General features: G+C 39.6%; 1 protein-coding gene across 1 annotated transcript; it reads right to left on the bottom strand.

Moving 5' to 3' along the window:
* Positions 1 to 24: 24 nt before the first annotated feature.
* PRPF38A (pre-mRNA processing factor 38A) lies at positions 25 to 11,359 on the bottom strand. The gene is made up of 10 exons (XM_059374752.1): positions 11,052 to 11,359; positions 9,177 to 9,336; positions 7,545 to 7,666; positions 5,751 to 5,836; positions 4,729 to 4,839; positions 2,251 to 2,363; positions 1,679 to 1,705; positions 1,474 to 1,571; positions 999 to 1,047; positions 25 to 417 (listed from the first exon to the last, which is right to left on the bottom strand). The coding sequence occupies exons 1-10, from the start codon at positions 11,179 to 11,181 to the stop codon at positions 375 to 377; spliced, it is 939 nt and encodes a 312-aa protein (XP_059230735.1). The 5' UTR covers positions 11,182 to 11,359; the 3' UTR covers positions 25 to 374.
* Positions 11,360 to 11,453: the final 94 nt, after the last annotated feature.

Raw genomic sequence — 11,453 nt, 5'->3', positions numbered from 1 at the left:
ACTAAACTACAGAGAACTGGAAAATGGGTGTATAAAATTTAATAACAAAAGGGTCAACAGGCAGCTACATCCATCCTCATCATTCATCCTCTCCACTCCTCAAGTCCTTTCTAACCTTATAAATTTGAGTACCGTCAAGGTTGGTTGCACAAAGGGGTCCAAAGCAGCCCTTGGGAAGCACTATCCCTCAAATATGGAATATGACTCAGATACAAAACTCAGCACCTCTTTCATATAAGGAAAAAAAGTGGAGAAACTTGGTTAAAAAGAGCTAAAATATTCTCATAGCTGCCTGGGGAGTAGATCTTAATCCTTCCACATAGATGCCTTCGGATCCACAGGTGGCCATTTGGACTAAAACCAAACAGAGTCCATTACTCATTCCCTCTCCGGCTCTTCTTGTGGCTTTTCTTAGATCTGAAATGGTAACACATATGAATCATAAATTAACATAAATTTAATAACAGCTGTTCAAGGAGCTAGGCAAGAACTTTCGAGTAAGATGGGGTATGCTGATACTGATGTGGATAGAGAGCATGCCCAATATTCATTAAATGTGCTTGGTGTTATGTCTTAGAGCAACACTGAGTAAGGTATTACTATCCAAACTTTACCACTGAGGAAATGATCTCTAGGTTAAGAGTATACCTGACAGTGTCTAACATATAGCAATAATTTCTAATTAAAGTTTATCAAAAGAAAGTGATTTGTCCAATGTCACTCAGCTGTTAAGTGTCTGAAGTTGGGATTTAACCACAGGTCTCCTGAGACCAAAGCTCATGCCCACTATCAAAGCTGCAATTCTACAAGGAAAAAACAAAATAACATAAAACAGATATATAATTCTAGTAATTCTTAGGACAATGGGCCAATTTTATAATGTAAAAAAGAGAAATTCCTAAATACCCCATCAAAACAAAATTTCAGGTCTAACTTAGTTGTATGATTGGAACTTTGATTTCTGAATTAAGAAGAAATTCTTAAAGGTTGGTCCATACCTTTCAGGAGACTTTGAGTGGCTCCTATGTCTGTGACTACGGTGATGACCTGGGGAAAAAGAGGCCACCGGATGAGTGTTCTATCCACCACCTCCGCTGTCATTTTCACTTCCTCCAATCCCTTTCATTGGTGTATTTTTTTGGCTTATGCTAGACACACCTCTTGGTAGCACCTTTCTGAACTGTGTGTGTTTATGGGGGAGTGTCAGAAGAACTGAACGCACTTCATATGCATTCAGGGGTTATGGCTAATTTCACAAACATCATGTTGAGTATTTTTTACCACTACGAAAGATCTTATTCCTGTAATTTCAGATGAAAGAACTGAAGTTCATCCTTCTTTCAGCAAAGCTTGTAAGAGGAAGTAAACATGTGAACTCACTTCCTTTTAAGCAGGCTATTTGCACTGGAGTGAGACTAAGCACTTACTGTATTTCTTTAAGACCACCAATAGCAAAAGGCCCAAATGCTGTACCTGGGGACTTGGAGCGGGATCTGTGCCGTCTATCTCGAGATCTGCTGCGGTGACGTCTTGGGCTTTTGCTCCGATGCCTTTCTCGGCGAGGGGAGGGGCTATGGAAATGACTGGTCAGATCCCTTTATCTGACATTATACTCACCACAACAGCACCCTCCCTTCCCAAAGCCCTGTCTTTCATTACAAATCAACCAAAGACCCACCTCCTCCTTTTAGGAGATCGACTCCGCCTGTACAAAAAGAAAAGAGAAAGAACCTTAGTAGGTGCACTGCAGTTGTAGATTCAAAAAATTGTTCCAATTCTTCACCCATTTCTGTTATCCATGACTTTAGTCCTGAAACTTTTTATTACCACCCTCCCACTCTAAGTCTGGGGTTGGTCATGTGACCTGCTTTGGCCAATGGGCTATTTGCATATGTGATACCAACATGATACTGGAAGGAAATTTGCGTCATTGAGCTTTTCTGCTCTTGAATTCTGCCACTGCCCTGAGACCATACCTAATCCAGCCTAGAATGAGACACACACACACACACACACACAGAAGAGTTGCCCCATTAATAAGTTGCCTCATTAAAAGCCATTCTATAGTAGCCAATAGATGATCACAAAATAGGTTCATGAACTTAAACTGCCTATCCAAGCCCAGCTTAAATCACTGACTGCAGACTTATGAACTAAATAAACAGTTATCGTCTGACATAGAGGTTTTTGTGGGTTGTTTTATAGCAATTCCTGCATTGGGCAAACAGAGCCCAAAGAGTAGGGCCTTACCTTCTGGGAGACCGGCTCCTACTCCTCCTATAGCGCAATGTGGGAGAACGACGGGGCTTGTCTAAGTCTCGGTAGCTTCTCCGGCGGTGATCAGGTGATGGCACTCTCTCCAGCTAGAAAAGAAATGTATGGTAGGTCAGTGATGAGCACAGACTTACAGAGAACCACTTAGGGACAGTACCTACGCGCTCCTTATCCTGTCCCAAATTCTACCTTCAAGTGACTTTAAACACAATGAATACATAGATAACCCTAAGGACAAAACCTCCAAATAAAAAAACTGAACTATTTCCAGTATTCCCCTTATTGTTCCAGTGTTGGTACCATTATTCTGGGACTTTGTGAGAAGAATGCGACCGTGAGACGTCAGGAGACGTCTAAGTAATTGTGCATTTCTCCTTCAGAAGCTAGATTCTCAATGTGAAAGGAGATACAGATGTAAAATCAGTAAGATTGTATAAAGTGTACTTTAATTTTAAAATTTTCCTCTGGGTCTGCCAACTCTAGAGACCAAGAAATGCAGACCAAACCCTATCAGTGAGCATTTATGGTGCCCAGATTGTGGTATCTAAGTATCATTTTCCCTGTAAATGAAAGCAAGGGCTCCCTGGGAAAATGGCTATTTTCAGGTTGGGGACAGCAGCTTACAAAACATGAACAGAACATACATCAGAAGACAAGGTGTCCGAGACTACGATGATTCTATCAGTCTCGTGTCAACTTGGGGACCGCCCTCCATTGGCCAAAGGGGACAATTTCAGCATCAACAAGGACTATGATGGTTCAAAAACACATCCAATCTGCTTAAATCCTTGAGTTTATAATGTTACCAAGGAAAAAAGCTCATCACACTAGGAGGATACTATGGTGTCAGCTCATTATTTTAAAAAACTGATTGAGAAATAATCCTATATTTACCTTTTCTATATCAACTGTACCTATGAAAAACTAAATACTGATTTAGGAGATTTCTCTTCATAGCAGTGTTATAGGTAACAAATGATTAAAAAAAAAAAAAACTAGAATATCACCATTTCACAACCCCTAATGGGTCTAGGTAGAGATCATCTAGGCACAGTGGCTCCTAATACAAAAAGAGAGGTAGGCTTTGCTCACCCTGGGGGGAACAGACATCGGTACTATGAAGTAGTGTTGTTCTACTCCAAAACCTACAAAAACCTCATGCAATTTAGCATCCAGCTCTTAAGAATTAGTTTATAGAAGATAACAAGGGACAAGTGAACATGTGAAGTGACCTCACAGGGACACAATAAAAAAAATACAGATTATAAAAATCTGTACAGAATAATAAGACTTGATTTGTGGACCACTCAAACTATTTTAAACTGTTAAAAAATATAGGACAATTGGGGAAATGTGAATAAATTTTTTTTCCTTGTCTCAAGTTTTATTTAAATTCTATAGTATAATTTTAGTTTTAATACTGAATATTTGATTTTAAGAAATTACTGTTGATGTGGGGGTGACAAGCGGCATCATGTTTAGGCCTTTTCTGAAATATGAATGCAATATATGATGGTTGTGATCTGTGTCAAGACAATTGTGGGGTGGGGACAATTTGGTACAGAAATATGTAAAATGGCCGAGTTGACAGAGAGGCTAGACAGTGGGTAAAGGGGGCACATTCTCTCCACTTTGGTAACTCCTTGAATTTTCCATTAAAAAAAAAGGAAAAACAGAATGCCTACTTTTGGTTCACTAACCACAGAAGAGCACCTCAGCATTGCTTGGCTTTAAATTTATGAACTAAGATCATGCTTGCTTTTGCATTCACCTTGAAGGGAGCCTAATGGCTCAGAGCTACACTTCCCATTTACATCCAGTATCCACAAACCAGCATTTCTTGTATTTCCCACTAGCCTTTTTGGATACATAGAATAGTCTCAGATCCTTCTTTTCTAACCATATGTATTTCCACATTATCATATACTTTTTATAACAGCTTTGGCTAATAGTCTGTTGAGTTGATGATAGTTTACCTGACTGCTCCCTGACAGCTAGGTTGCTTTCAAGTTTTCAGGATTTTAACTAGTAAAGAATATGATCATGTAGTAGGTTTTTCCTTCCCCTAAACTAAGCCTACTCCTTAGGACAGGTTCAACTCTAAACAGTATCATTTTTGTTCCAAGTATTTGTTTTAATATCTACCAGCTGTGAGTCAATTATAATGTCCAAATGTATGTGAAGGGCTTTATATGTATCGTCTAATAACCATAAAATCGTAAGAGAAAGGTATCATTCTCCTTGCTTTACAAAGGAAAAGACTGACATTAATTTGCACAAGATTATGGAGAGCTGAGATTTAACTCCAATGCCTATACTCTTAACAATACATACTGTATTTTTTGGCTAAAGAAGGTTAAAAATTAAATTGTAAACAAAACAGGGAAGGACCATTCTCCCATCCCCTCCCGATAATTATCCCTCCTTCAGCCCTTAAGCTCCCAGGTACCTGACCTTCTCATCTTCCTCTTCCTCCTCTTCGCTGGACTCCACATCATCCATGTCCTCTTCTAGAGCACTAACCCGGGGCTCCAGCTGCTCAGCTTCCTCTAGCACATAGCGTTTCTACATAAAGTATGATGAGAGTCAGGGAGCCTTGTTCACTATTCTTGATTGTGAGGACAGTTTCAAGGGTATATACATATGGCAAAACTTACAAAATTGTACACACTTTAAATTTGTGTTGTTTAATGTATGTCAACTGTACCTTAATAAAGCCATTTAAAAGGGGGGAAAAAAATCCCTTGTTTAAGTGAAATCTCACTCTCAAGCCCAATATATAATTAGGAAAAAAAGGAGCTACTCTGGTTGGAATATGTGGGGCTGTCTCCTCTTATTCCTCTCAGCAGCCTTAAAACAGTCCCACAGAATAGTTTAAAGACCACTGAAGTAGCCTAACTTCCCCATTTTATAGATGGGAAAAGAAAACCAGGTTCCACAGCTAGTCAGCTATAACAACAAAAACTTAAATCTTCTAATTCCCTGCTCCATCATCTCTCCATTATAGATCATTCATTCCCTTTTCTCCTTTGGTAACCTACTATATCAGTTTTCCCTTTGTACTTTACAGCAGTAGTTTTAAAATAATACTCTGCAAAACCCATTCCTGAAAGGCGCTTCATGGATAATCATTTATTACTAGGAAAAGGAGCAGGGTTATAAAGGTGACATTTAAGGGGTTAAGATTTCATCTACTATTCCTGACCCTCTTATGTTTTACATCTTACAGTTTCCTTCATATAACATTTTAAACAAGAAAGTAAAGCCCTACCCTTCATATACTTTATCTGTTTTCCTCTCCCAATTACCTTTTTCATACGTTTAAAAGACTACTTATGAAGATGACCCTTGTGTGGGGTAAAAAAGAGGACCCCTGACATCCATGGTCTTCAGTGTTTTATTGTATATGTGTACTTGTCTGTCTCCCTGTCTTGGGGAGAGAAGGGCAATTCTGATAAGACATCTTTATCTCTTACCTGTAGCCGGGGTAGAATGATGTCACAGACTCTTTCACTGTGGAGCAGTTCATCAATAAACTCATCTACATGCATCAGTTCAAACTCTGGAAAAACAATCATAAGCTCAGGCAACTTGGAAATAAGTTTATATAGCCAACAAATAAGTGTAAGTCTCTATATGTAAGATGTCTATATATAAACAGTACTTGGTATAGAAAGTGTGAATCCTCTGGCGCCTCCCTTCCCTGCACATTTAGTAGTAAAGCCACTCAGTCTGGCAGTTACAGAGAAGGGATTACTGACAGACGTGGGCTCAAACTACAGCCATTCATAGCCTTGTCATCATCACTTACCTTCATTCAGCTCACCTTTACTGAGGGCATCTATATGCCAGGCCCCTTCTTGGAGCTGGGCATAAAAGAATGAGTGAAGATGTCCCAATTAGCAGGAGACACAACACAAAAGGAAGCACAAACAGTTCTGAATTGTATAGGGGTGATATTCTTTTTTTTTTTTTTTAAGATTTTATTTATTTGAAAGAGACCCGCATAAGAGAGAGAGAGAGAACATGAGTGGCAGGGAGGGAGAACATGAGAGAGGAAGAAGCAAACTCAGCAGGGAGCCTGATGCAGGACTCAATCCCAGGACCCTGGGATCATGACCTGAGCCGAAGACAGATGCTTAACTGACTGAGCCACCCTGGCACCAAGGGCTGATGTTCTTGAACAGATCCTATAAGTCAAGTACAACTTCTCATGTGAACACACAGTGTTTCTAAATATAGAGCATGTACCTTATATGGTAAACGAAGTAATAGCTTTTCAGAATTTTTATAGTGAACATTACCTTAGTTCAGTGGTTCTCAAACGGGTTAACTTTGCCACCCACAACTAGTGGGGTTGCTCCTGACATCTAGTGGATAGAGACCAGGGATACGGCCAAGTATCCTACAAGGGGCTGGACAGCCCCCCACAACAGAATCATCTGGATCAAATTATCAATAGGCTGAAAAACCCCATTTCAATTTAACAATATAAACATAAGTTTATGTTTATAAACAAGTTTTAAACATCCACGATGGCCATGACCATGTCCATCTTGTTCACCATCTTATTTCCAGTACATAGCACAATACCTGGCATCACACTGGCACTTAGTAAGTGAATAAAAGTGTACAGTAAAATACCAAATTCTTGACCTGCTTAATGTTACATGTAGAGGTAAAAGGCAAATGTTACTAATCTTCTGTTACGACAGTGAGAAGAAAAAGGTTTTGAATGCATTACATTGAATCCCCCTCTACCACAGGAAAGATCTTTGTAAAATATATGGAGCTGCCCCCTTTGGATATACTTACTATTTTTCAGTAGGATTCCTACGTAAGTATGAATATACTTAATCTATACTGTGGTGAGTAGTACAGCACTAGAAAAGAGGCCATTAAAAATAACAGTGATGATGGAACATATGGAAAACTAACTTTGGGAGGTTTTGGGAAGGCTTTTTCAGAGGTCATTATGGAGGCAGATCATATGGGCTGGAACACATGTGGAGGGCGCACATAATTCAAGGCTGGGATTGACATAAGATGCAGTTGGAAAGATAGGCAGACGGGGGTAGGTTGGGTAAGACCAACAGGAAGCTAGGAGTCTAATGGAGTACTCCATGCAGCAGGGGAGAAACTGAAATGAAGACAGTAACAAAAAGGATAAAGAGCATTCACAACTCTATGTTACAATGTGAAGATAGAGATATTGTTGAAATAAAAACTGGTTCAGGGAGGAAGGTCCAAACAATTGGTACCATACTCACCCCCATTTCGGTTCTGACTCTTGATTTTTCGATAGTCATTGTAGAGAGGCTCTAAGTACTTGTAGCAATCAATTGCAGTGCCTGTCAGCCTCATGTAAAGGGCTCCCAACATACGCACATACCTGACAGATAGAGGACAGTAAAACGATAAGCCAACCTAAAAAGTTCTTGTTCTTGAGTTTCATACCTGGCTTTTCTCATGACAGCAGTGGATGTACAAGTTCTCTCCTTTGCAGATGAGAGAACTGCAATTTTAGAGGAAATGTGAGGCAGGGAAAGGTAAAATACAGAGTCCTGGGTTACAAGTTCCCATTCTACCACTTACTGGCTACAGGAACTTGGGACATGTTGCTCAACTTTCAGAGTCTGTTATATCTTGTATAACATGAAGACAGAACCTATTTACCTCATAGAATTACTGTAAGAATCAAATGAAATACTGAATTTAATAATAACATATAAGGTATGTTTACTTAACACTACAAGAAATAATACATATAGATGTGAATATATAAACTTTTGCTAGGCAACACAGCATGCTGGTTCTGAAAAAAAAAAAAAAAAAGTCAAAGTCCTTTGGATTACAATTCTGATTCCATTACTTACTGGCTTTGTTACATAAGGTAAGTTACTTGCTATCTCAATCCTTGTAAAATGCAGATAACAGTACCTAATTTGCTGGCCTGGTTTAGTGAGAAATCTGTGTCAAGTGCTAATCATAGCATATAGCACATAGTAAGTGCCTAGTAAGAGCTGTTCTCTAGCTGTTAATGTTTTGTAAGATTTCCTTTTTCTTTTCTCCTCTATCCAACTACCTGCTCAAATTCTCCACTTAGAATAACAAGTAGACATCTGAAATTGAACAGTTTCTTTACATGACAAACAGAATGGAGTAGAAAAGAATCTGAACACTGACACCAGCTTTGACACTTACTAGCTGTATGACCTTGAGGAAATTACTTCATCTGTGCCAAGTTTCCTCCCCTGTGTAACAGGGATAATAATTTTGCGGGGTTCTTGTGAAGGTTAAATTATTACATGAAAATCCCTTAGAGGGTAACACATAATCTACTCTGCCTCCTGTACTTGTCTGTAAACTCCTTGAGAATAAAATAAAAGAATATGAGCAGCAGATATTTTGGAGATATTAGCCATGCAATAGGCCCTGTATTGTGAGATATACAGTACTATCTTCTTTAACCTTCACAGCAATCTTGAATTGGTAATATCATCTCCATTTTACAAGTAAAGAAAGTAAAGCTCACAAAATGTAACTTCTCCAAGGTCACAGTAAGTCTGGACATGGCTGGACACCAGCCTGGACACAAACCTCCACCTACACCAAAGTTTTCCCACTTATCTACCACATTATGTAGTTTTCTTCATCTTTGAGCATCCAGTACTACCAACATACTAGGCACTCACTTCTGCTTAATATATGTCCAGTGAACTTGTGATATGCTTTTTGGGGGCAAGGGGTAGTTACCAGGACTGAGAATGTAACAGAGAAGATCAATATAATCAGAACACGCAAAATAACAAGATACATTGCTTTCACTCCTCTTAACCAAAGCCAAATTCTGGACCACTGAAATTGAAGCTTTTATATTAGCAAATCAACATTTTACTCACTTGAAATCTTCATTTTTTATAAATTCTACAATGATATCCTTCTCAGGCTGAATCTGAAGCATCTTCAAGGTCAAACACAGAAAGGGAGTTGGCTTTATGTTGCCACCATAGACACCACCCACAAACCTCAACTCCATGGCTTTATCGACTACAAGTTCAGCTGAAAAGAAAAGCAAAAACAAATAAAGTGGCATCTCAAACACATTAGGGCCAAGCTTATCCCAGTCTGAAGTGGTGATAAGCTAGTTCAAGCTTTGGTGCTCCTGACTACTAATCAAGAATTTAATATAAGAACAACTGTCTATTAAAAGTAATAATAATAACAGCCAATATATACTGAAAGATAAGTGTATGCCAGATACTCTGCTAAGCATGTCATATTATCTCATTTAATGCAATTAGCCATGAAGTTCCTGCACTGAGGCTGTTTTCAGCTAAGGGAAAATGAAGGCTAAGAAAGGGTAAGTGACTTGCTCAAGGTCCACAGTCAGAGAGGAGCAGGGGCTGCATTTAAATGTAAGCAGTCTTAACTTCAGAGTCCATGCCTATCACCATTATGTTTGGAGAAAAACAGCCAGATTCTGAGTTAAAAGAATAACAGCAAATGATTCAATAGCTACATAATGGACAAATGTCATTTACAGAAGGGGGATAATAACCTTCCACAATTGTTTTCAAAAGCAAACCCTAGCTGTGTGAACTTAGGGCAAGCCATTTTACCTTACTTCCTTTTTAGACTGTCAATTCAAATCTGAATAATAAAAGTACAAAGTTTCAGGGCTATAGTGAGAATCAAATTTATAGCCAGGTACTAAATACTGGAGATGTAGATAGAGGGAAAAGGAGGACAAAATTACAATGCTTACAGAGTTTACAGTCTGGCAAGGTAGAAAAAAAATTTTTTTTAGGTGTGGTGAATAGTTGAAATAAGATGCAGAATGCAATACAATTATAGATCAAGGGAACATAATCCAGCATTGGAGGAAAAAGATGAGTTCACTTTTGGACATACTGAGTTGGCATGTCTTGGAATTTAGATCTTAGAGATCTGGGATGGAGAGGTAAATTTGAAGGCATCTACATATAAGATGTAACTGCAGTGTGGAGATCATACAAGGAGCGAACTATGTAATGAGAAAAGGTCCCAAAATTTATCCAAAATTGACATGACTCCAAAATTTAAGGGACTCAGAGAAAAACAGTATGTTTCCATGGACACAACAGCTAATGGTGGTGGAAACAACAGTACAGGCACAGGAGTAGTTAACAGTGGTTAACAACTAGCACCACCACTACAACTGCTAAGTACTTCTTAAAATATATACCTGTAACCATACCAAATACTTTTTATACTTTATGGCATTTAATCCTTACAGCAACCTTCTGGGGTGGGTATTATTCGTTTACAGTAGAGGAAGACATGGTTCACTAGTATAACAGAGCTACTAAAATGCAGAGCCAGAATTCAAAGATTCAAAGACTACCTGGAAGCCTTCTCTGAAAAACTCCTATCTGTATTAAGGCCCGAACGTGGAAATACTGCAAATGGTCCAGATTTAGGGATAGTAAGACCCTGAACTGGGTTTTGGGTACGTTAAAGTTCCTTTAAGAACTTCAGAGTCCCTGAGTGGGAACTCTGCAGATTACATTAAACATGGAAACCCCCAGAGAACCCAGCACTGACACGCTTTAGAACAAGACAGCAGTAGACCGTGTCTCCGAAGCTCAACACAAAACTACGCACACAGTAGGTAGTCAGATTTTTCTGAATAACTGACAGATTCCCCTCCAGTCACACACCGGGGAGCCAGTCCCAGTGGCTCCCAGTTAAGAGAACTGGGCCACAAGGAGGGGGGTCCGCGCGCTGCCGCTCACCCGTCAGTCCAAAACACTCCTCTTTCCAGTACTTGGACTCATAGATTCGCGTCCGAATGATCTTCTCCACCAGATACTGAGGATTGGTGCCGTGGATGCTGTGCGCATCCTTCACCGTACGGTTCGCCATTTTAGAACGCTTTTAGTTCTATTTCCGTCGGGTCCTTCAATGCGTCACATCCAGGTTAAAAAAAAACATCTAAGAGGGACTGCGAAGCGTGGAGAAAGTCGCTCTAGGAACTCAGGCCACCATCTTGGTACAGGAAATGCTGTAAGGAAAGGAACTTCCTTCTGCGAACAGCGTTGCCGACCGAATCAATGATGGCCGCTGCACGTTGGCGGACGTACGACGTGCATTCCCTCCCGTGTGGGCGGGGCTGAAGGACTGACTGATGACGGAAC

This window comes from Mustela nigripes, chromosome 14 (assembly GCF_022355385.1).
Source record: "Mustela nigripes isolate SB6536 chromosome 14, MUSNIG.SB6536, whole genome shotgun sequence".
Taxonomy (NCBI): domain Eukaryota; kingdom Metazoa; phylum Chordata; class Mammalia; order Carnivora; family Mustelidae; genus Mustela; species Mustela nigripes.
The sequence above is the reverse complement of the archived record's forward strand: the minus strand, read 5'-3'. Positions and strand labels throughout refer to the sequence as shown.